The sequence below is a fragment of the Mollisia scopiformis genome, assembly GCF_001500285.1.
Source record: "Mollisia scopiformis unplaced genomic scaffold LY89scaffold_36, whole genome shotgun sequence".
Lineage (NCBI taxonomy): Eukaryota > Fungi > Ascomycota > Leotiomycetes > Helotiales > Mollisiaceae > Mollisia > Mollisia scopiformis.
This window is the reverse complement of record NW_017263616.1, coordinates 432,590-456,671: the sequence shown is the minus strand read 5'-3', so window position 1 is coordinate 456,671 and position 24,082 is coordinate 432,590. Positions and strand designations below refer to the sequence as shown.

Genomic DNA, 24,082 nt, shown 5'->3' with positions numbered 1-24,082 from the left:
ATGATTAGCCAGTAGAAAGCGAGCCACTCATCTTGCGCACCGCTAGATGTGTAAGTTCCAAAATTATACTTCGCATTCTTGAAAATCTTCATTGAAAACCAAGCAATACGACACGAGTACGGATATAAGTATGAAAGCGGCCGTCCTCGAGGAATGTATTCACTCAATAGGGACGGCCCTCCGGGAAGTATTCCAAGCAATGTGAATCTGCCGGAAGACAAAAAAGAGGCTGCAGAATCCACAGCCATCTAGACTTAACATGCCTGATTTGTACTCTGATGTCTGATCTCCCTAGGAGATTGATCCTGGATGCTTTGTTGACATCGACTTGACTTTACTTGATCGTTTTGAGCAGAGTGATTGCCGGCCCCACCGAGTATCGGCCTTTTTATAGATTCCGTGAATGATCACAAGATCACCCTGTATATGCTGAGCGTCTTCACTATCACTGAGCCATATCCAGGGCTACTTCTCGGGTCTTAGGCACCTTTCTGGCCCCGCCGTAGTTGTGAGCACTCTTCCTCTTTTACAGAACTTCGTCAATGGGAAGAACCATCCCTCTAATGTTCGATTCACCAGCTTTTCAGCCTTTAGAAAAGCAGTTTACTCGAAAGTACTAAGTTTTGAGGTCACTCAGCTAACACCAGCTGTTGACGGTAAATTATTCAACTTTTCTCAGCCTTCGTCATCAAAGGCGCTGACAAGCAGCTTCTAGCACACCTATAGCACCAAGGCCTGCATTGCATTTCGACTTGGGCCAGAATTACTGCTCCAGCCACTATGATCACAGCTTTAATTCACTTGCTCACTGCAGGACAGCGGGGCAATTTCCACGCCTTATGAAATCATTGGACAATATATCAGAAGGTGTGTTTATGACATCATACCAAGCAATTGATCCTGGTTTCAGTACTGCCGGTTAAATTACTCATACTCCTGATTGTGGTACTGCAACGGGGAGTCCTCTGACCTGTGGGAAATCCGAGTTTGCGGTTGAAAAATCGCCCCCAACTGTGCCAAAGCGCGGCCCGCTGCGCTACAGAATGTACGGTAACCTCGTAAGCACTAGTAATCCCTACAGTGGGTTTCTTGCTTTACTCAATGCAGAGAGGCCTGTACCAGAATCTGGCAAGGGCATTCCCATCCCCATAAAAACCCATCAATGTTCCTCACTTTGGAGTGGCCTCCGAAACTCCAAAGTCGTGAACATAATGGCCGAGCTATCATACCGACCTTTGACCACAAAGCAGTTCCGCCTCCTCACGCTCCTCCCTGGCGCGGAAGCATCACCAATACAAACGACGCTCCGACATGTCAACCTCGAGGACAAACCGAAGTTCGATGCGCTGTCGTATGAATGGGGCCCCGAGTCGACCCATAACTCTGAAGTCTTTGTCGACAAGAAGCCATTCACCATCCGTCACAACCTCTGGCTATTTCTGAAAAGGCTGCGAGCAACCAGCCAGAGTGCTCAGGTCATCTATGCAGATGCCATCTGCATCAACCAAAAAGATAACGAAGAGAAGGGGCACCAAGTCGCTTTGATGAGCGAGATCTATATGCGCGCGAAGACAGTGCTGGTCTGGATTGGCGAGCATGACCCAAGCAGCGAGTTGGTGTTCGGCACTCACTTTGAGGATAAGATCCCACGGGCGACGATGAAGATTCCTTTTGTTAATTTACTGGCGGTGCCAGTTATCGTCGCTGGACGTGTGAGGCGTGCGACCTCAGCTTCGAGCGCCGAACGGATCGCTGCTTGGACGGCAGTCCTCTCGCGATCGTACTGGAACCGAACCTGGATTGTACAGGAGTTCCTCCTCGCCCGCTCCGTGGTCGTCTTCTGCGGCGAGGACCACATGGATCGAGACTTGATCTTCACCAAGCCCTTGCAAGATCACTTCATGCGGATGATGCAGAAGAAGAAGGGCAAATTGGAAGGCATTCCGAGGTCATTTCTGCTATATTTCTGGAAACTAAATCAGAAACGTCATGGCATATTTAGCAAGGGGACACCGTATTTTGCTAATATCGACATCTTCGAGCTCGCCTTCAATTTCCAGTACACCGAGTGCCAGGTAATGTTGGACCACGTCTATGGGTTACTGGCACTTGAAGATGTGAGGAAGAGTGTTCCTATAACACCACGTTACGGTATCTCTGGTCAGATCTTGTTCATCGATATCTGCATGTTGAAACTTCCTCGAGTTACAGGAAACAACAGCAAAGTAACTGATGATGGGGTGTGGCGTGTACCAAAGCTCTTCCGCGGCTTGAGGTTGACCTTTGATCATGCCGAAGAGATCTTGGACATCCTGTTCGACAACAGCCAGTATAAAACGCAGAACAATACGGTGATTGCTACCATCTTCAAGGGCTTCGATCATTTCGGCCTCCTGAAACCAGAACGGAAGCAATGGATACTGCCACAGACCAAAGCTTTCCAGACTACGGATCAAATCATCTCTGTCACGAGACAGTGGCGGGCGACGCAGAAGAACAATGGGAAATGGTATGATCTTCAGCATACTGCCCAGATCCATGAGCCACCGGGCCTGTCATATCTCCAGCTTGACGAACCTCTCTGGAGCCACTACACCACTCTCCGAGACACGACGGCCGCCGCCGCAGCCAACGCACGCAACGCGCAAAACATGAACCAACAGAACATAAATCAGATGAACCAAATGAACCAAATGAACCTGAACACTATGAACATGATGATTGTAAATAATATAAACAATATGAATACTACGGGGATGATGGGTCCTGGAGGTGGAGGTGGTGCTTAGGGACGGGTTTGCCCCTGGAGCTGGCTTGGTCTGTTGACCATTTTCGCGCAGCAGAGCCAGTAGCAAGCAGGAACTTGGCTGAGCAACCTGAGTAGAGACTTAGGCAAAGGTGAGTAGCGCCTAAGTAAAGCAGCAATACTTACTGATTATGTTCGAGGTGAATAGGAGGAAATGTTGTCTGGGATTGATTTCTTAAGGTCGAAGGGTGTCGAGCGCGATGCATCTCTTAATTCTCGACCGGCTAGGTGGCACTCTGGTGTCTGGTCATTGACTTCCTATGGATGCAGTACACGTGCACAGGTCAAGAGTTGTTGTCACTACACAAATCAGCGCATTGTCCACTCTGTTTCGCACTGAGGGAGAATCAGGTTTGGCACTTCTACCGTGCTAAGAGAAAGCCTGGTGGGTTATTATTAGAAATTGAATGCAGCGGGGAGTTTTGCCACGAGGCAACGAACACGGTAGAGAATGTAACTCTACTGAAGTATGATACGAGTCCGTGGTGTTGCTTTTGCGTGTGGTTCGTGCAATTTCGAAAACAACCTTGGGCATTTTCCCGCGTCTCCTTGCATCGCGATAGGCGTAAATCCACACTGCTGATTTGCTCAACGGGCGTTACACAACCGACGTTACCTGTCAAACGGCAATTATCATGACGGATGTTTCGCAATGACAGAAACAGCTTTACTTGTCCTGGATATTTGATTCTAGTACTCAACTTAGGCTTTGGTAAAGCTCTGTTCAAGATGGCTGCGAAGGACACATTGCCCTATATCACAACTCACAGAGAAGAGTCTCAAGGCTCAGCAAAAGTTGACATAGAAAGTGAGGCGGAAGGCCGAGTACCCACTGGAGAGTTCTCGGATGTCACTCTTGAAGGCAAGAGTGAGGATGTGTGCGCAGACTGCGAAAAGGCACATCTCCCCCAGAGACTGGTGATATGTCACGACGGGACATGGATGCTACCTGATGGTGCAATTGGTGAGCTTACTTTCGTATTTGTGGTGTTAAGAGCTGTACTAACCTCGAGGTGCGTACAGGGTCCATGAAGGGAAATGCGAGCAACGTATTCCGCATATGGTGTATGGTGAAAGAAGGAATTGTAACGGACATGAATGGCAAGCAGTGGAAACAAGTAAGTGTTTTGGGAAATGAAGAATGACTAAAGCTAAGGCTCAACTTCGAGGTCCGCGCACCATTCATCGATGGGATCGGAGCTGTGGATCGGATCATTGAAAGAATTGTCACTGGGGCTACCGGCGAAGGACCTACAGGATACGAGGTCAAAATCAGACAGATATACAAAGTGAGAAACGAGCTTTTCGAGATTCAGATTAAGCTCAGCTAATGATATACTTTAGATGTGCTGCGATATCTGTCCCTCCAGAGACGAAATATTCATGTTTGGATATAGTCGGGGAGCTTGTTAGTCCGATCGATGGAGTCCGCTAAATTATTTGCTAATTAGGCTTAAAGTTATACTGAGATCTGTGGCTGGTCTTTTACATCACTTGCAAGCTCTTAAACCCAGCCTCCCCGACTTTGACGAGCAGTTTCTTCGAGGTCTTCGCATCTATCGAGCGGCTCAGACGAAGTCTCAATTCTTGGAAAATTCGGTGAGTCGTTTCTAGCTCCAGCTTGTATCCGTAAATGGCACTAAATCATGCTGTGTCACAGGTTTTCCGGCACTTGTATGGGGTCCGAGGTACATTAAATGATTTTAGAGCTCAGCTGATGAGATTGAAGATCCCAAAATACCCGGCCTGCCCCTAAGATCAAGTTCCTTGGCTGCTTCGATACCATAAAAGCGGTAAATGACTCAAATCTCAACGACATCGGACTATTAGATAGTACCCTCCATGTACGGCACGCTATGGCTCTGTTTGAGAAGCGTGATCAACTACTAGTTGAACGCTTCGACGTACCAAAATCGGAAGTGAGCAACAAAAACGACCACTCATTCCAAGAAGCGTGGTTTGCCGGTTCCCATGGAAATCTTGGTGGTGCAGGTGAAGAAGATGGACTTGCCCTGTGGCCTTTACAGTGGATAGTGAGCGAAGCAGAGAAGCAGGGATTAGTGTTAGGATTCAATCGGATGCCAAAGTCTGAGCTGGAAGATCCTGCCAAGTTAATATTTCCGAAGGGTACCCATGGCATGAAACAAATTGATTGCGCAAATGGCATTAATATTTGTATATGGAATCTGGCGCCTGTCCTGGATACGGAAGGCTTCTTCCCTCTGTTGGACAGCGGACGGTCATCAGTATTCATAACAACCATCAGTGATCGGGCTATCTTCAGCACTGGAGGTGCCAACTCTGGAAAGCTGATCGGATACAACCCAACAGGTAAGTTCTACGAATTGAGCAGGTGCTTTACTAATCTCGGTATCTAGCTCGAAGTGGGACCTTTATTCACCCCTCTGTATTCCTCCTAGATGAAACAGTTGCTAGCATTGCAAATACTGTAAATGCTACTCCCTATTGTGAAGCCTTGCGTTCTCAAGCGGTATTTTCCGTCCCAAATAGCGAACAAAACTTTTGGAATATCCACAAAGAACTTGCAGCGAAGAAGGAAATTCAGTATCCTAGGATCGTAGTATGTGGAATGACCGAGGTTGGCAAATCAACGCTCATAAACGCCGCGCTGGGAAAGAAGATGGTATGAACCTTTGCGGGATACGAATTACGAGGAGATTATAGAAGCTTACTGATTGTAGACGCAAGAGTCGAAAGGTCACCAGCCAGGAGAGCATGACATCCAGGTCGCACTGGAATCTGAAGACAAAAGCTTTATCATACATGATTCGTGCGGATTTGAAGCGGGGAAAGAGTCGAATTATACTGCGGTGCAAGACTTTCTCATTGAGAGAAGAGACCAACCAAGTTTTCAGGAGCAAGTGCATTGCATCTGGTAAGAAGCTGATAGTGACGTGCCGTAATCCAGCACTGATTGTGTTGTAGGTATTGCGTCAGTACAGATAATCGTCGGATTCAAGGATCAGATCGAAAGTTCAAGGAAATCGACTTTGGAGGCGTCCCCGTCTTATTGGTATTTACCAAGTCGGACAGGCTCAAGCGAGAGATGAAGTCTTTGGCCATCGAGGAATACCAAATCCAACACGAATGCGATGTTGAAGACATCAGCGACATACCGAATAGCGATAAAGCACATGTGAAAGAACGAGAGAAAGAGCTGTATGAAGAGGAGATGCTCAGACGGAGCTCTGAGTGGTTCGAAGAGATTGGTGTCTTCTCGGACTATGTTTTCGTCAGCGGAAAGTCCAGGGACCCAGAGTCAGTCAATCATCTACTTGACGTATCGCGAGAATCGATGAGCAGCGATCGGATGATTCAGATCCACGCCCACGCCCAAGACGTATTCGTGGACCGAAAGCTCAAAACTTCAATCACGAAGCTGGTTTCCATGCTTCTTGAAACTAGGCCCAAGGTTGCCTTCTTCAATTCGAATGAGAGAATCGAGAAACTTGTCACATCGGCAATTCAAACAACAGCAAGCATCTTCCATTACAAGAATTTCAATCCGGACGCCTACGTGTTGCTGATCAGGACCGAACTATGGCCACCAACTCCTCCAGAATCCGTTGCTTCCTGGATTCCTGGTGGGATTGCCGGCGGGGTTGCAACAGGCGCTGTCTACGGTGCTATGTCGCTCTTACTGGGACCAGTTGGTGTCTTTGCACGAGCCGCAGTTTGGGTAGGCGGCATTGCCGTCGCTGGTGTTGCCAATGCGCAAAAGCTGGGTCTCGGGTTGATCATGGCCTGTCTTGACGTTTTGCTCGTTCTGGAACGGCTATTCTGGTATACTGGCAGCCAGATCGATGAGAAGTGCGTCCATGCTGCTTGTTTATATTATCTTCGCGTCCGGCCTAAAGTCTTCGCTAAAGTGATGGGGAGATTAGGGACCAACTTTCTCCAAGCAGAGAATTGGCCGAATAAGCTGGAGCTCGAATGCCTATTAACGGATATCGTGAAAGAGTTTCGGTACAAGAGAAGATCTTCTGGAAGCAGTACCGTCGATTCGAAAGAGAAGAGTGAAATTAAAGGAGACCTGAAGGATACTTCCAAGGTTGAATCATCTTAACCACGGTCTGAAAAACAACAAGCCATCACAACTCAACCGCCACTTAAATCAACACTGTCTTATACTCTGCCGGCTCCTTAGTAAGAATAATATCGACGGAAAGAGGATCATTCTCTGTGATGTATTTGTGAGTGATAAGTCACGTGAAAATGGCCCCTCCTCACAGAACATTCTTGATTATTGCCCTAGTGAAGCCCCATTTTGTCATTTGATTGCAGAGTGTGACCGAGAAGAAGTTTGAGCGACTGCCTAGGTATTCTTTTCTTGAAGTTCTGCGTCTGATCGAGTCACTTGATACAAAACAAGCATGAGACTTAGGTTGAAGTGACCTGTTAAGGAAGCTCGTGCTCTCAGCTAATGACCCACAACGATAAGATAAGATGTCAGATTATGTCATTCACAATGAAACCAACAACAAGGCACGTCCTGCGTTTTCATCTGCTTTCGACCTCATTATCTTTTATTGCCAAGTACATCGTATTCGAGCTGCTCCTCTATTGCCTCAAATACCCCACAATGCTCAAACCAATCGAAGCCGACTTCAAAGAAGCCTCAACAGCCACTTCAAAGACCTCCCCCAATGACCCCATCGCCAACTCCTTTGCCCAATACAAACAATTCGCTCTCCTCCGCTGCTCAACACCAGTGGGCCGAACCGCAGCGCCCAGCGCCACAACCCCCACTCTCGCTACAAGCAAACAAAAAGGCTCCGTCACCCTCGTAGACACGTCCGCCAAGAGTCCGGATTTAATACTCACCAAATGGGTCGACAGCGAGGGCGTAGTGCGCACTCGCAACACGCTGGACGATGCTGCAAACCAAATCCTCTTCGCTACGAATCACACTCGACTTTTTGAGCGAGAAATGAAGCGAGCGTTTGATCTTCTTGTCAACAAAGATGATATCCGAGAACATATACTTTTGAACGCCGCTACGGTGAAAGCGCTTCGGTACTATGTTACAGGAGATTATCCCAAGTTCTTGGTCGAGGTGCTAGCGAATAAATTGATTACTTCTGATATCTTGGTCAGGATTGGACGAGGCCCTGTTTTTGAGCAGTGGATGGTCAAGCAGCTGATTTTTGATGCTGTGATGAAGAGTAATGTGGATTTTGATAAGGAGAGCGCAGATAACGCCGTTGCTGCGACGGCCCACTTCATGTAAGAATTTCTCTGTGTTTGGATTCCTAGCTTGGAGGCTTGTTTCATGCTTTCCGATTGCGGTATTTCTTGCCATATTCTTTTCAGGTTCTAGCAATTTTCATTGACAGGAGAGAAGTGGAATCGAGAACTAAGAGCATGAAGAAGTCGCAAGTGAGGCCTTTGAGTGGTCTTGGCTGCTCAGATTGAGAAGCCTGTCCTCACATTATTGTCCGTTACACTAACACTCACCGAGCGCCAACAACGACATGGTCATCGGTCGATTAGGCGGCATCGGACATGAAGAATGGAAACCCGAAGGCGAAGATGGCCTCAAGAAATACTTCGACGAAATCGACACCTCTACCACCAACAGCAACATCTTCACTCTATTCAACCAAATTATCCTCCAATTTGCAACCCCGACCAATCTCGGATCATCAACCGTAGAGGATCTGATCGCCCGAGCAGGACTAGCATACGCCATCATCGTCCAAGCAGCCACCAGAGCCGTAGAGCAGCTTGTGCGTGACACGACCGCGCACGCTGCGAAAGTATCTCTGGATGTCTCTGTGATCTTCGCGGCTATCACACTAGGAGGTAGTGTTACGCCGTCTCCATATGTAACGCTGGTGGTAGACTCTGTTGAAGGTGTTATTCAGACAGTCATTACCAACTATGTCAATCAGCCTGTGACGGCTATCACTGCCGTGGCGAGCAATCTCAGTGATCAGTTTGCGAATTACGTGCTCAAGCCGGCTCTGGCTGGAGATAGTGTTCCGGGATTGTTTCCGGGCAACGTGAGTTCTGCTGCTGGGTCAGGATCTGGGGCCAAGGGCCAGGGTGCAACACCTGCTGGAATGGGAGCTGGAGCTGGAGGTGGGACGGGCAAAGCTGATGCAAGCATTCCAACTCCAACGCTGACGCTGACGCCTGCTGGAAAACGGAGGCAGTTGGGTCAGCTTTTTCAGTCAAAGTATCAAGATTACATTGGGATGCTAGACACTGTGCATACCCCAATGCAGAAGATTCAATAGACTGGGTATTTCTTTGGCATAGTAAGCGTAGCATGTAGTAGCCATCTGATCGAGTCTTGGTCTGGATTGGGAAGAGACACATATGTTTTGGCAGAACCGAGAATTTCTCAGAGTCCAAGAACCGATGCTTTTCTTGCAGGAGTAGATGTTTCCAGTCTGACGGGAAGGCCGAGAGTTAGAAATTAAGAATGAAACAGATCTTGCAAAGCGATACACAGTTGTGAAGACTCTTTTCGATATCACATGAAAGATGAACGTATTGAAGAAGTAAACGAATGTTGGTATTAAATGAAGCGCCATGCTAATGCAGTATAGCCAGTTCTAAAATGCAAGATACCAAAACTCCCATGCTATGCTATGACCCAAGCCGATCGCTATACAGAAAACCAAACATCTCAAACCCATTTATCTCTTGGAAATCCCACACTTAGCCAAGCAGCTTTCGACACCAATGACGACGTTGGCAGGAAGCTTGTTTCGGAAGATATCGATATCCGCGCCGTCAACTGTGATCTCACCACCGACAGTGGCCTCAACAATCTCATCCTCAAGACCGAAGTATTCCTGAGCAATTTGTCCGACTCCGGGATCCTCGTTGGAGAAAGAAGCGACGAAGACAGCAGGTGTGCAGTCGGGGTTGAACTCGGTGTGGATTGCGCCTTGAGGGAAGACCGTCATTTGATACTTCTCGAGAGTGTGGTTCATGTGTCTAGCTCCGTTCTCAGCTGTGACGGAAGCGAATAATCGACCTTCGACGACGACATTAAGTTCTGAGGATCGAGGGTGGACGTGAGGAGTGTTGAAACCACAGCCTTTGAGGAAACCCATTGTGACGGATCCACCTGAGCCGACGAGAGCGGGGAAGGTAGCGTGGTCGGCACGAACGGTCTCTCCTCCAAGGCCGGCGGTGACACCTTGTTTGCTGGTTGTCTTGCAGGGGTCGGCGAAGTCGAAGACGAATTCGTCGTCAGTGAGGAGAGCTATGCGTGCGGCGGCGTTGGGAGCGAGGACCAACTCTTGGAAGAGCGTTGGGTTGGGTGCTGCAGATGTGCAGGTGCTTGGTGCGACTGATGAGGATTGTTGGTTGTTGACAGCAGACGGGGTTGCAGATAGGGTGCTGGTGATCATGGTGGTTTTGCTGGCAGAGACGGTAGTGTTTGATCCGTATGCTGGTGCTGCGATAGCAGAGCTGGCCAACAAGAGGGCCACAGACAGGATAGAAGTTTGAGTATACATTTTGATATGGTTTGCTGAAAAGCGGGAAGTTTTGATTGAAGGAAAATGAGAAGAGTAGGAAATACAAAGATTGTATCGATGGAACCAAGGAAAACGACCTAGGAAAAGGAACAGAAAAGGAAATATAAGACTGTAGGAAATGTTGTTGATGTTGTTGATGTGATGCTGAATGAAGTTCTCAGACAAGAATATGGTGCATCTTTATATCTAAGTGATCTGACTCTGTCAGTAATCAGAGTACGGATTTCCATCTTCGGAGGACGCCACTTCCAAAGGTACTTGACTATCATTGGCCTGTACAACCCCTCACAAGGCTCAGGTCGTAGAAGGTGAGCCTGCGCCATTCCGCTGTCACAACAGCAAACTTATCTCTTAGTGAGCCGCAATCCCAGCGAAGATTAAAGATTAAAGATTACTTCGCCCCGCTCCAAAGATGTGGAAACTACTACTTAGTTCAGCCATTTCTGACCAGAACCCTGCACGGTTGGTGAGATAGAACGAGGCTTACATCACGTGGTATCACAAGAAGCAGTGAAGGCTGCATGCCAAGGTCCACCGGGCTGAATTTGACCAATGAAAGTTGCTGCGGCACAGTAAATGTGGTTAATTATAGCTAATTTGATCAACGTGGTGCAGCATTTCTAAATGTAACCATGGCCACGGGAGCAACAAGGTGCAGAGGTGGTGAGAACGTTCTTCGAGAGCCTCGGGTGACGACGCTTTGATTGCGGAGATCAGTACCTTATCTATAAGACTCTCTATTTCAAGAGTTCGAAAAAGTTCGAATGTCTTGGCTATTTTTCGGGCCTCCACCAGATGAGATACACTTGACACTGGTCAATATGCTTACTATTTCGAGCAAAGTAAAACATTGCAAACCAGCAGCAAACAAACAGAGGAAATGTGCGCTTTCCCCGAAACTTCGGGTATGCAGTGATTGCTTCTTTGATATTCCTTCAGCCCTACGGCCGACGATCTTTGATAACCACGACTCACCGAGGACTGACTATCCGCAGCACACCCCACAAGGCAATCTGGCTCAAATGATTCCAAACATTTCGCTCTTTCCATGTTGGGTGAGACTAATGACCATAATGTAAGCATTATATTCGTTCATGGCTACGGAGGTGCGGAAGGGTCCGTAAGACGTTTGCTGAGTACGGGAGCTGAGTGATTGCCGGAACAAGGATGCCGGGCGATCATTATAGGTGCTGAGGTGCGAGAGATCGGCCGACCCCAGTTTGCGCACTTTGGCCGTCGTGATAGGAGGGTAGATGATGGTGTTGTCGTGATTATGTGGATGCGGTTGTGAGGAATGTTCGCAAAATGTCCAGGTCTGTGATGTTGATGCCTCAGGCAGGAGTTAAACTCTGTGCGTCGCAATCTTCGTTCCTCATTCATGCCAACATCCATCCCGCGGACCAAAGTAGAACAACCTGGAAGCTGCGGCGTGCATCGAAACTCATTTCCCTCACGAGCTCGAGTCACTCTAGTCGTACAGGAGCCACTTACAGCGAAGAGTCATCTACAAGATTTCCTGTTTTGCGCATGATATGATCATCGGTTTTTTGCTCCTGTAGCTCAGGATCACTCCATCATTGCAAGGAGAGAAACGTCAGACCGTGGCCCTTCAAGTAGGGTAATCGGAGAATTAGGGCGTATATTTCTGTCTCTTTGGCTTACCAACGTTAATCTTAACCTCACGTGCTTCACCTGTATGTCTGTCTGAGACCCATCTTTCACCGTATGCTTTGGTTCCCTATTCTCTCGCTGGTTCTATCTTTCTTTATGCGACATTCGAGGGATTACATCATGGCACCAGCAATAGCAAAAGGACAGTCGTTGCTTTTCACGCAGATCTGATATCGTTCAAATGCAGAAGTTCTGTATCACGATGGGTGCTGGTCATCAAGCATTTTGTAATTCGAAATGTTGTGTCCATCTCAATCTGGTCTTCTCTCTCACACTCCCCTCCGTCTTCTTCGTTGCGTCTCCAAAATACGTTTATCCTTGCAGCAGAAGCAGCATCACTATCGACTACAATCCTCAATCTAGAAATCTCGCTCTCTCCCGAGTTATACAGGCACCCTCAATCTAACGAAGACTGGTAGCCGAACTATGCCATACCCGGCAGCGCTGGGAGCCCTACTGCGAGTTAGCATTCATATCATCGATATCAGGGTGCTTCCAACGTACATCCCTCAGTCTTCTCCGTGACTGTGTTCTGGATGCTACACTGATTGGCAGTAGCCATAGGCTGCTTTGTGATGGAGCCGCAGCCATCATAAAAGCATTCGGATTTGTTCATGGCACGCTGAAGCGCGTCTCCCTTCCAGCCGAACATGTAATCGGCGTGGGTGCCAGCACCGGTTCCCTCGAAACTCCACACATACGGGTTAGGATCACCTGTCTTCCACAAGCTGTTCAACTTGCTCGTATCCCAGACGGTCTCGAAAGTCACTTGTGGCATGCGGACTGGATGAGAAGATGGGCATGGGCCGGCAGCCACGAAGCCGTCTGAAGTGATGGTGTTGTACATGTGAGACTGGTGGTCGGGGCTGTCAAGGTTCTTGCCATCCCAGCATCTGTGGCAAGTTAGTATGAGCTGCTTCCTCGCGGTGAATCGATCACTTACGCTGGGAAGTGGTGAGTGGTGAAGATACCGCCTGGGCAAGCCTGAGGAGGAAAGTCGGACAACTCAGGGAATGATCTGCCGCCGCTGGCTGAGAGACATTGGTAACGCAGGCCGACCTGTGGTTTACCGGTATTGGTTGGGTTGCCCACTGTCATACGAAAACCCTACACAACATCAGAAAGGTCAGGAAGCTGCGGCACCGAGGGTACTTACTGGTTGGAAAGTCTTGACGGCGTTTTGTTTGAGGTTATCGGTCGACAAATCGTGCTGGGTGTACTGGGTAACGGGGAGGGGACGTTAGCATTTTCCATCTCTGGTGTTTCAAGAAAAGGTTAAGGTAATGTCTCGGGAAAAGAAATGGAAAACGGGGCTTCCCCAACACCTACGTAAACAGTAATTCCACCAACAGCACCATTCGAACCACCTAGTAATGGCGAAACAGGAAGATTCGGCACTCGGTGATACGAGCCATTGGGATGCTTGAAGAAGACGTGGGCAGTCCAGTAGTTGGAGAAATCCTCTGCCATCTGGCATGTAGTGCAAGTGGCCCGGGCACCAACATCACCCAACATGGTAGCATTGAAGGCATTTCCACCAACGATGTGGTGTAGATGAGAGGACGGCGTCTTTCCTGGCTCGACAACGGGGTCTAGGCGCTGAACGGACAGTTCCGAGCATGGAAAGCGAAGTCCAGCATACACAGGCGCGATAATCGCGAGGAGTGCAGTGAGCGACTTCATCTTGGAGGTGGACCTTGTGTTGACAGTTCTGGTCTGACAATAGGGGGCTGAAGTCTTGCAGATGGAGGTAAGCGAAGAAGAGAGGCGCGGGGGAAATCCGGGGCCCACGCGTCTCTTATATATTTGTATCTGCTTTGAAAGCCCTATACATTTTCTCTAACTTCTTTTTCCAAACCAGATCAAGTGCCTGGTATTTTGTTCATTACCTGGGAACGTGCACGGCAGATAGTGACGACCAGACGAGATAGTTCAGATCTGCTCGATAGACGAATAAGTTTACCCCCGCATCACCAGGTTCATCATCCGGTGATATGGGGATTTAATTCTACGGTTGGCCCACAAAAGTGCCGCGAGCACTAACAGTGCTTCAATAAAGATCTTGCCTCCAAATGTCTTGAATTTTTAAGCTTTTCTCATTTGCCGAGGGACCACGTGCTTAGTATTTGGAAGACTATCGATATCATTTAATATATCGCCACGTTGGTAATGTAAATCTGCCTATTTAGCCCTCCGATTCTCAGATCTGTATATCCAGTTGTTGTGCCAAGCCTTTTACTAAGCATTGTATACATTATGCGGGGTAACTTCATTTTAGATTCAATCAATACGCAACAATACCCGGTTCCATTCATAACGTAGTTTCATCCTGTATTGGTACAATTGTGCTTCCTTCGGGAATGCTACCTGGCAGTGCCTTCGTTGTTGTGCTCATGTCATCTCCCATCATATCGCTTTTGCTCAGCGGACGAACATAGTCTCATTCTTTGCGTTATTTTATTTAACCTTTCATGGAGTTTTAAATGAACTTCAAATGATACTGTTGGAGAGAATTGCAAGAATGCAGCATGACAATTTCCTCTTCTCGAGAAGCGACAAACCATATCTCTGAACTTCAATTTGCGCTACACATACCTCTGTTCTGAATTGAATCTGTCACAATATTTCATGCTTCGCGAAGATTTAGCAAAGCAAATATATATTTACTGAACAATTATAAATCGCTAGATGTGCTGAACGCGCTGAATGCGTAGACCGCGCTGGATGCGCTGGATGCGCTGGATGCGCTGGTTGCGCTGGTTGCGCTGGTTGTGCTGGTTGCGCTGGTTGCGCTGGATGTGCATGCACCAAGAAAGCAGGATAAACACGAACAAGATCACGAATTGCACTATTCAGCGAATTCATTAATGGGAGACTCAAAATTCTCGAATCTACGCTCCATTACAATTGTCCATCTTCTCCAAGAGAATCACTGACTTGCTGTCATTGACGAAGTCGTGGATTTCGTCCGAAGAACATCGGGCTACTAACTCGACCGACTAGAATATGAAGGATCTTTGGAATTGAGCGTCCAGAAACATGGTAGATGCTTGTGAATTCAAAGATTATTGACGTGGAGTGGATATTGATAGCATCTTGACTGCCTAGAACATAGGAGTGGAGGCTGAGGCCCATAAGGCGGAAGGACACAACCATAAGGTTACCCGAGCATTCCAAACATCCACAATTAGTACTACTAGATACTCGAATCGTAATCTTCGCAATTAATCTAACATTTGACATATGCTGTCAATGGCTTCCGCATCATCCATGGCCATTGAGTAATCTCCAGTGGCTTTCTGACGTGCTTGCAGCTTTCTTACCTGCGAAATCTAGACCTCGGTGGAAGATGTTGACAGGCCCCAGAATTCAGAGTTCGTTCAGGGTCCAGACACTACTGCGCCTCTAAGAACGATCAGCTTGGTCTGGTCGAAACAAGCCGAGGCGACGGAGAACTCCACGTGACTGGGCTGCACTTGATGACCACAAATTCTACTTTGAACACCCTGAGATGGCTTAAATATCAGTACCAAAGCTTCACTGGTCGTCTAATTGACCATTGATAATTAATAAACTCATGAAATACTGCGAAATCTGCCAGATCAGGAGAGGATAATCACGTGTGACAGACCCACATCTCAAAATCTGCCCAAAAGTGCCTCGGCTCGTCCACTCCAAACCCAACGATTACATCGCGCCGCCTACAACTCACCCCACCAATAATACCACAACCAAACGGCACAGCTTGCAGCCTCACCATGCATTCCTCTCGTTCCCATCTGTTTTCTATCTTCCTTATCTCCAGCTCTTCTTCCTCAATCCAAATCCCTTCTCAGAGGATACCCCCAAATTAAACAATGGCATGGCCGACTCCCTAACCCTCGACGACTATTATGCCATCCTCCAAGTCCCGCAATCTGCCTCCCTCGAACTTATCCGCGAGAACTACAAGAGATTAGCCCTGAAATACCACCCGGATAAAAACAACTCGCCGAACGCGACGAAGGAGTTTCAGTTGCTGGCTAGGGCGTGGGACTGCTTGAAAGATGAGGGAAAGAGGAGAGAGTATGATAGGAATTATTGGGTTGTGAAGATTGGGCTTGGAATCGGTGCTAATGTTGGGAGCGCAGCGGGGGCTAGTGGGAGTGGAAAGAGGAAATGGGATTGGGATTGGGGAGATACAAGAACGGAGAATTATGGCGATGGAGATGAGGCTGAGAGGGCTGAGAGGGCTAGGAGGCGGAGAGAAGATATTGACAGGGATGCAAGTGAAAGGTTTCGGAGTGAGGGAAGTGCAACTCCAACAGAGAACAGCAGTGCCAAAGAAAAGGCAGCAAAAGCCGACGCGGAAAGACGAGGTAGAGCAAGAGCTTGGAAAGTGATGGCAAGGCAGGATTATCTCAAACGACTTGCTGGTTGGAATGGAAAACGCACGGGCAATATGGTGCTGATATTGCAATGCCAACAAGATATCCAGAAGCACGAAGTGGGTTTGGAGAAGCAGATGAGAGAGACCGACCAAGAGATTACAATTCGATTTTACGAAGCTGCTGCGGGATCCAGAGCAGCTGGTGCCGAGGTAAAGGACGAACATCTGATATTGAAGAAGTTGCTTGATGGACGAAGAGCATATGCGACGAAGTTGGTCCACGCCATTGAGGCGGCAAGAGCTCGATTGGATGAACTGGTAAGCAACATGCAAGACGATTGGAAACAATACGAGAAGGAAGAGGCAAAAGCAAGGCAGGATCGCATTCGAGAGGCTCTGGGGATACTCGGTCCACGTGACCTGAAGTCACCACTTTTCTGCATGATCGACCGAAGAGGTCAAGCCATCAATATCTGGAAGGCACTTTCAAGAGTGAAAGCTGCTGCAGATGTCCCATGTCCTATTGTGCATGGCTCAGAGGGGCCATGGCACCTGGAAGGAACTTGGAAGCGAGTCGTGGGAGAGCAGCCATGCGGGAGATGTCAACAGACATCATTTCAGCTCATTGCTGAATGTGCAGCTGCTGAATGTCCTGGTTGTGGGATGATAGCATGCAACGCTTGCTGCCGAGACTTACTGCTCTTGAGAGAGTACTCGGACTGGTTAAGCAGTCCTGGGGAAGAGATGGAAGACTCACTATTCTCCTTGGAGTTTGATTTGAGCGATAAGGCAAAGGAGTTTGGAGATACCTCTGGGTTCAATTATTTTGGGTTTGGCGTTTCACATATGTAGGACGTAGGACGAAAGTTCGTTGCACATGGATGGAAAAGCATTTATCGGGAAGGGAGTTTGAGGATATGAATTGTGGTCTCGAGTCGAGAGTTTGTGGGCAAACATTTTTATGACGCTCGCAATCATATTATCTTTCTCTTCTTGTCTTCCTATCTATTATATACTATGTAGACAATTGACGCATCAGTACGTTCATATAAAGTATACACTTACATCTCATTCTCCACTCCGCCCACCACCCTCTCCACCAAGCTAGCCATATGGCCATGAGCTAGGAGATAAGCATAAATTTAGACTTGTACTCTTCTTGCGACGAAGATTCCAAGCCTGTCCAATTCTTTTGATTTTCTCAAACAATTGTACTTGTACAGTACGGTGACTCTCTCACCACAAGTCGTCGTCTCTTTCTTTGTATTTCCGAGATCAGTGACTGCGCCTCGGTGGTCATGGCGCCCCTGATTCGCTTGGTTGCTGCGCCTACTCAGAGGCCCTCCGCTTGATAAGGTTCCGCTGCTGTACCGCGTATTTTCCTTGGACGGACGCGACAGGCATCAACAGTGACGATTGTCCTGCATGACAACTGGACGAATAACAACATCAGCCTCCAAACATTTCTCTCCAATTCGACCTCTCATCCAGGCACATCCTGACACTTTCCCTCATCGGGTATCGCTCCAATGCCCAACTTGGGCTCTTCCTATCACGTGCATGCACAGTCGTGCCAGGCAACCAGGCACGCCAGCATGTATATCATCCATTGACTTCGCGCGTCTTCCCTCCTTTCTTTCCTCACCACACCTCGGGTCGCAAATAATACCACAAGAATCTTCAGACTTTCATTGAATATCTGGAGATCTCTTCCAGGACCCTGTCAATCATTTGTGCGTCAGTTTTCAACCCTCGACACTCTTTTCGTCACTCATTCAATACCCCACCATCCCGATAAGATTCCCCAGCCTCACCGTCAATCACCATGGCAGCCATGTTCAAGCGCTCTTTCCGCTCGAATGATCGCGTGGATAAGGTTGTCAAGCTGAAGAAGTCTTATAAGGATGCCGCGAAGTTGTCGAAATTGCAGAAGTCGTTCGATCGGAGCCCGCCAGTCGGGAGGTAAGCTGCCTGGTCGTCGCAAACGGAATTGAAGCCTGACTGACGTGCGCACCCGCAGTACTCTGACCTCGCCGATAGTAACGTTCAATGTCGGCAAGGAGGGACGGCTTTTCGCAGCCCACGAGGATGTTCTCTCAGCGTCACCGTTCTTTGCGGCCGCTGTTAGAGGCCAATTCCTCGAGGCCGAGAGTAAGAGGATCGATCTTCCAGACGAGGAACCAGAAATCTTCTCCTGTGTTCTCGAGTATCTTTACGTACGTCTGCCATGGGTTGGAAGTAAACCTTGGGTTGGGAACATGTGCTGATAGTATACTTTGTAGAAGGGCGACTACTACCCCCGCTTGTTGCATAACAAGCGCAGGAACTCTTGGGAACTCGAGGATGCGGTGAGCTCACCAAATCCAGAAAATACAGGTGGCCGCGGATCCGTCGAGGCTACAACCTTCATCTCCAGCGTGGGAGAACACCTTCTGAAGGACACCGTCATATACTGTGCCGCGGAGAAGTACGGCTTGGAGGAACTCAAGCGCCTTGCGCTTCGGAAGCAAGGTCTGCAGAGCGGAATCGAGGTCGCTACTATTCTTCGTAGTGCTCGGTATGCCTATGACAACACGCCGGACTCGGACTCCCGGCTCCGCGCTCATTATCTCGCCCTGATCATCAGATGTCGCAAGACATTTAAGAGGAGCGGAACCATGCAGACAGAAATGGAGAGTGGCGGTAAACTTTTCTTTGACCTTTTCGTGGCTCTATGCAATCATGTCGATGATATTGTCGAGATGGGGTAAGCTTAACTCGCTTCCTGTGGTATAGATAAAGTGCTGACAATGACAGGAATTCCAAATCTCCCAAGACCATCTAAAGTTGTGTAGAGTTTGCGTCAGGTACTCAGCTCCGGTGTCAAATTGTATAGAGGACGATTGCTATCTCCATCAGATTGGACCATTTGGAAATAGCGCATCGTCGCGCATTTCCCTTCATCACATGAGGTTGGCCGCCTTCCGATGATACATGAGTAACATCATCCTCCACTCTTTATAATACCCCTGCTTTGCTGTTTTGGTTAGGAATGGAAGGAATGCGTTTGCTTTTTTGATGTCTTGGACTCTTGGATCGCAACGGCTCTGTGGGCAAGATTGTGAACGGGAGGGACTCAACCACAAGTCGGGCGACTTCTTCGCACCACTCAATCTCCTTTTTGTTGGGATGCATGGGGATGCTATCGCGGTAGTTGTGTTTGTGTTCTTGATGATCATAGACGGGTTTTCCGCTAGCGGATTACCAGATGAGGCCCTCGTCAGAGGCAGAGATAAATGAGAGATTCGGCCACCTCAATACTCTTCACTTGATATGTGAAGTTCTTGCGAATCGGGCGCCACTAACAAACGGCAGCTCTAATCTGATAGGCGGCAGATGATTACCCTCACCAGCCAGCCGGTACTTAATGTTCGAGGCCCTACGTTTCAACTTGGCATGCATAAATGAGTACCTGCTTTTTCCATCTCCCGTTCGTTGTGTTCGACATGGCAAAAGCCGAAAGCTTGCTCCTGTTCAAAGCCACACGTCAAGCGACGAATCACAACCCTGCAACATTCGGATTTTGAATGCACCTCAGCCGCAGTTGAATCTCTCCTTTTCCCAAACGTCAATTTATAGTTCTGATCCGAGATCTGGTTCGTTGCCAAGCTGTGCCACTTTCCTTCTTTGGTCTGAGGACGTCCTGAATATGCTGGGCATCGTGAGGATGAGCGAATTGAAGGTGCGAGGAATTGGCTCACAAAGCGCGAAGTTGTGCCATCCATGTCGTTTACGGCATCGTTTGATAGGGGTTGACGGTGCTGCACCGCTGTCATGGCTGAGCCCAAGCTTTGGGAGAGCATCCTCTTGCCGTTGACCTCCTCCTGCGGATCTTGATCCCTTTCTCTCCCACATCTTCTTGAGATTTCCCATCTATTTCCACTTCATAGTCAAGATGTTGGTCTTCAGAGTGCTGTTTTGTTCACTGGCAACAACTCAAGCTTTTCGACTCGCTCAACCCGTCCCTCAGCCAGATATCTCCAAGAGAGTAACGTACAATGGCGGCTGGGCACTGGGTCTCTCAGGCTCGAGTTGCCCATCTGACGCACCTGTCGCCTGTAGCACACAATCAGGGTCCGTGAATCCCATGTGCTGTCCCTCAGGACAGACCTGTTCCGGCGACATCAGACCGTATTGCTGTCCAACATGTTCGTTTCTCCTCCCTTCTCTTCCCACACTCTAACAGCAATAGCCGTCGACTGCTCAAACGTCGTCGAAAATGTCCCCGTCTGCGCTAACTCTACTTGGAATATGTACACCCAAGGCGGCGGCAATTACTTCTGCTGTGAACCCGACCAATTCGGCGTCCTTCCCCTCCACGGCTATGCAGGGATCTGCGAACCGCTCGATCAAACCGTTGCTTCGTCTCTGATCGCTACACCCGCTAGCCAAGTAGGAGGTGCTGCCGTGACCAGTGTAGCGACAGAGACTGGTGGAGGAGGAGCAGCGAATACGATGACAGTAACAAGTACATTGCAAAACGGCGGTGTGACGACCATCACCACCGCCATTTCCGGGACCGCGACACAGACACAGGGCTCAGCCAGCGCAACGGGCACTGGTCTCAATACCCCCAAAGGCGGAGGAACGGCAACTATTACCCTTTCCCGCGGCGCAGAAATCGGAATCGCAATCGGCGCAGCGTTGGTACTGATCGTAGGCGCAATTGTGCTCTGGCGCTGCGTGCGGGCGAAGAAAGGCAGGCAGACGAAGATGAATAATGAGGGGTATGCGTATCAGTCTGGGCCGGCGCCGATGTATAGCGCGGTGCCGAATCAGGGGATGCAGCAGCAGCAGCAGCCGTATGTTGTGAGTCCGGTTCAGGAGTATAAGACGCCTGTGGTGGGCGTGATGCCGCAGTATGGGAGTCCGACTCCGTCGCCCGGGTGAGTGACTGTCTTTTTCCTTGTCGCGGGATGTTTCTGGTTCGTGGAGTATGTCATGAGACAGCCTTCAACAGATGTGGGGAGGAATTCGAAGCAGGCCGGATTCCGGAGATAATTGGATTCTTGTCAACCTTTCCATAGTATTAGGCGGTTCAAATGCTCTACTGAACTTAGAGTGTTGAGCTGCAGAAAGCTTTGAAGAGTATATACTGACTCCGTTCGCTGGATTAGGAGTGCCGGTGGTTATGCCTCACCAAACAGTAGTCCTCCGCCTCAGTTCCATCAGCAACAGCAACAGTATGGTAGCAGTCCGCAGATGCAAGGCAGGTACGAAGCGCCGGGTGGGCCAGTGTCGCCACCGGTAGAGGCTCCCAATGCGTGGGAGAGAGGCATTGATGGGTGATGGGTCATGAGGAGTGGCTTGTGATGTGGTGTCGTGTGGGGATTGAGTTTGTTGGTTAGCATGCGCGCTTTTGATGTTTGCTGTTAATTACATGTACTTCAGCTATTTAAATATCTTTGCTTGTCCTGTGCTTTCATCCTGTGTTCTTCTTTAGGTTGTCGTGCGTATAACGCTAGTGGACTCTGGCTTAGTGGATGGACTACCACCTCTGTATACCCCTCGACAATGCTGAGGGGCCTTTCTTCAACCTCGTCACCCAAAATCAACATTTTCCAATCACAAAAGTCTTCTAATTTCAATTCGGACTTGAATAATCAGAAATCATGAATTCCAATCGAGACTTGACCGTCTTCAGAAGCGCAAATCCAATTGCGCTTCCGCCCGAGGTTTGGTACCTCATCTTCGAACAGGTTGGTCTCTTCCCTATGCCCTTCAACTTGCTGATTCCTCTTCAGATATGGCTAGAAGCTCATATCGACCCTGAAACAAAGCTGCCGCAAGACTGGCCAGAGCAGAGCGTGGCTCATTGGTTTGGCAGCTTGCGCTCCCTATCTCGTAACTTTGACTGGGCTATTACCCCTTTCGTCTTCGAGGACACGCACCTATCTAGCCCGGAAGCCATGCAGGAGATGGAGCACAAGGGTACAACCACGACTCAAAGAAGCATTCAATGGGGCAAATTCAAAGTAGATTATTGTCGCATCACCTAGAAATCGGCTTATGAAATACAGGAAAAGATTTATCGACATGTCAAGTACCTGATAGTCCCAACGACTGCCAACACCACAATGATTGACGCTATTGCCAAGATTATATCGAAGTCTCACAAGTTATTGCAAGTCAAGTAAGTCACGATTAACTATGTTTGTATCATTAGACTAATCAATGGAAGCTTGACTAAATCGCAGGTCAGCGCCGATGACTTCCATCCCGCTCTTGCGGCTTACCTAGGAGCATTTCTCAGGAATGACATGTACTTCAGAATCATAAACCACAATTCTGGATTACTGTTTAGCAAACCCGAAGTTCGGCCAGTAAACGTTGAGGGTGTTGAAGATCTTTATGCGGCTACAAGCAGCCAGTCACTGGAATCCGAGTCCCAACCTTACCCATCTCCGCGGTTGGAATCATTAATAGTCAGAGACCTTCGCACTAAGTCCCAGACCTTCGACTTCTACACTAGCGAGGCATTCAACTTCCACTTCCCACCTATGCGGCAGCTCGGCCTGATGAGTTATATTGTGACGAATCCAGCCGACGAGTACGCTCTACGTTGGGATTTCTCGCGTTTAGATTATTTGTTCCTTGGCAAGATGGACTGGGTATCCTTCCTCACTATGGTCCATCCGCAAAGCCTCTCTGTTTTACGCCAACTCATACTTAAGCATCATATCAGGAATCATAACCTCGAACATCCGCAAGATGGAATGACGCACCTCTTTCAACGCCTTAATCAATTAGAGACCTTAAAGGTGTGGGATCGAAGGTGGCATAAAGTTGTCCCTCCAGCTTTGATAACCCAGATTGGGAGCTCGCTACGATTTCTTGTCCTCACCGGCATATTCAACACATCTGAGTACGTATCCATGTCTGTAATGGATCTCGAATCGATTCGAATAGAATGCCCCAGGATTAGCGTTCTTGGCATAGATTGGACAAATATTCCTTCTGAAGTAAGTTATCTCTAGCTTTCTTGTCACAAACCTCTATGCTTGTTCCTCTTCCGGTTGGAAAGCGTAGTCGGTCTATCCTCTCTGAAGCGCAACAGCAGCTGACCATCACAGCGTCAACAATTTCTTGACACTCTAGCCTCCTTTTCTGAGGTGAACACCTATACATTATATTGTATAGAGAGTATCCAAGTTGAAGGTACTCCCCTAGACAGTACAGATCCTGACTACGACTCAGCGTGGATCTTGATTGATTATCTTTTGAAGAACAACCGAGGCAAGACTATATGTTATAGTATCGTCAAATTACATCACTCCGTGCCACCGCCAAATTGGCACTTGATGGACGAACAACGAGGAACTGAAAACCCTCCTAATCTGAAACTCAGAGAATTCTACTGCACAGACGGATCCGGGATTGAACGCTTGGGAGATGTTAGGGTTGGAGATGTCCCAGTCGTAGCTAAGGTCCAGGAGTTGGAAGAGGGCATAGAGATTGACTTGAGCCGAACAAACTCGGAGGACGTACTTGAAAACGAAATACAATGAACGTTGAATGAGATCAGGTAATGTCTGTAGATAGCAGAGATAGTGTAAGGGGTCAGGAGACAAATCATTCTTTACCATTGAAAACGTGATAAATGTCATCAGAGACCAATGTCTTCCCAAATAAGACTTCCCATTCCATGACAGATTCTCAATAGAGAGACTAAGTTAC

General features: G+C 48.4%; 10 protein-coding genes across 10 annotated transcripts; 8 read left to right on the top strand and 2 right to left on the bottom strand.

Moving 5' to 3' along the window:
• Window positions 1-1,180: 1,180 nt before the first annotated feature.
• LY89DRAFT_691687 (HET-domain-containing protein) lies at window positions 1,181-3,238 on the top strand. The gene is made up of 2 exons (XM_018216387.1): window positions 1,181-2,898; window positions 2,947-3,238. Exon 1 carries the CDS (start codon window positions 1,212-1,214, stop codon window positions 2,787-2,789), a length of 1,578 nt encoding a protein of 525 aa, XP_018061970.1. The 5' UTR covers window positions 1,181-1,211; the 3' UTR covers window positions 2,790-2,898; window positions 2,947-3,238.
• A 232-nt stretch (window positions 3,239-3,470) lies between these two features.
• LY89DRAFT_691686 (uncharacterized protein) lies at window positions 3,471-7,088 on the top strand. The gene is made up of 10 exons (XM_018216386.1): window positions 3,471-3,770; window positions 3,830-3,924; window positions 3,976-4,095; window positions 4,151-4,214; window positions 4,266-4,405; window positions 4,467-4,480; window positions 4,536-5,137; window positions 5,185-5,450; window positions 5,509-5,702; window positions 5,753-7,088. The coding sequence occupies exons 1-10, from the start codon at window positions 3,536-3,538 to the stop codon at window positions 6,891-6,893; spliced, it is 2,871 nt and encodes a 956-aa protein (XP_018061969.1). The 5' UTR covers window positions 3,471-3,535; the 3' UTR covers window positions 6,894-7,088.
• A 253-nt stretch (window positions 7,089-7,341) lies between these two features.
• On the top strand, window positions 7,342-9,279 carry LY89DRAFT_691685 (uncharacterized protein). The gene is made up of 2 exons (XM_018216385.1): window positions 7,342-8,053; window positions 8,289-9,279. The coding sequence occupies exons 1-2, from the start codon at window positions 7,410-7,412 to the stop codon at window positions 9,067-9,069; spliced, it is 1,425 nt and encodes a 474-aa protein (XP_018061968.1). The 5' UTR covers window positions 7,342-7,409; the 3' UTR covers window positions 9,070-9,279.
• A 195-nt stretch (window positions 9,280-9,474) lies between these two features.
• On the bottom strand, window positions 9,475-10,197 carry LY89DRAFT_601298 (spherulin-1B; the record flags this gene model as incomplete). The annotated part of the gene is made up of 1 exon (XM_018210194.1): window positions 9,475-10,197. The coding sequence occupies one exon, from the start codon at window positions 10,195-10,197 to the stop codon at window positions 9,475-9,477; it is 723 nt and encodes a 240-aa protein (XP_018061967.1).
• A 2,224-nt stretch (window positions 10,198-12,421) lies between these two features.
• On the bottom strand, window positions 12,422-13,772 carry LY89DRAFT_725727 (uncharacterized protein; the record flags this gene model as incomplete). Its single annotated transcript, XM_018218998.1, has 5 exons — window positions 13,327-13,772; window positions 13,154-13,216; window positions 12,941-13,104; window positions 12,502-12,890; window positions 12,422-12,450 (listed from the first exon to the last, which is right to left on the bottom strand). Exons 1-5 carry the CDS (start codon window positions 13,678-13,680, stop codon window positions 12,422-12,424), a joined length of 999 nt encoding a protein of 332 aa, XP_018061966.1. The 5' UTR covers window positions 13,681-13,772.
• Window positions 13,773-15,859: 2,087 nt separating this feature from the next.
• Window positions 15,860-16,072, top strand: LY89DRAFT_601189 (heat shock protein DnaJ; the record flags this gene model as incomplete). The annotated part of the gene is made up of 1 exon (XM_018210186.1): window positions 15,860-16,072. A coding segment is annotated over one exon (213 nt), but the record flags the coding sequence as incomplete, so codon positions are not given.
• A 1,747-nt stretch (window positions 16,073-17,819) lies between these two features.
• LY89DRAFT_691682 (uncharacterized protein) lies at window positions 17,820-19,541 on the top strand. Its single transcript, XM_018216384.1, has 4 exons — window positions 17,820-18,328; window positions 18,387-18,582; window positions 18,649-19,112; window positions 19,163-19,541. The coding sequence occupies exons 1-4, from the start codon at window positions 18,192-18,194 to the stop codon at window positions 19,188-19,190; spliced, it is 825 nt and encodes a 274-aa protein (XP_018061964.1). The 5' UTR covers window positions 17,820-18,191; the 3' UTR covers window positions 19,191-19,541.
• A 137-nt stretch (window positions 19,542-19,678) lies between these two features.
• Window positions 19,679-20,386, top strand: LY89DRAFT_359391 (uncharacterized protein). The gene has a single exon (XM_018206986.1). It carries the CDS (start codon window positions 19,773-19,775, stop codon window positions 20,220-20,222), a length of 450 nt encoding a protein of 149 aa, XP_018061963.1. The 5' UTR covers window positions 19,679-19,772; the 3' UTR covers window positions 20,223-20,386.
• On the top strand, window positions 19,891-21,797 carry LY89DRAFT_789672 (uncharacterized protein). The gene is made up of 3 exons (XM_018223284.1): window positions 19,891-20,553; window positions 20,598-21,291; window positions 21,523-21,797. The coding sequence occupies exons 1-3, from the start codon at window positions 20,301-20,303 to the stop codon at window positions 21,692-21,694; spliced, it is 1,119 nt and encodes a 372-aa protein (XP_018061962.1). The 5' UTR covers window positions 19,891-20,300; the 3' UTR covers window positions 21,695-21,797.
• Window positions 21,798-22,017: 220 nt separating this feature from the next.
• On the top strand, window positions 22,018-23,931 carry LY89DRAFT_766271 (uncharacterized protein; the record flags this gene model as incomplete). The annotated part of the gene is made up of 5 exons (XM_018221720.1): window positions 22,018-22,104; window positions 22,150-22,380; window positions 22,426-22,538; window positions 22,572-23,367; window positions 23,479-23,931. 5 exons carry the CDS (start codon window positions 22,018-22,020, stop codon window positions 23,911-23,913), a joined length of 1,662 nt encoding a protein of 553 aa, XP_018061961.1. The 3' UTR covers window positions 23,914-23,931.
• Between the last annotated feature and the right edge of the window lie 151 nt (window positions 23,932-24,082).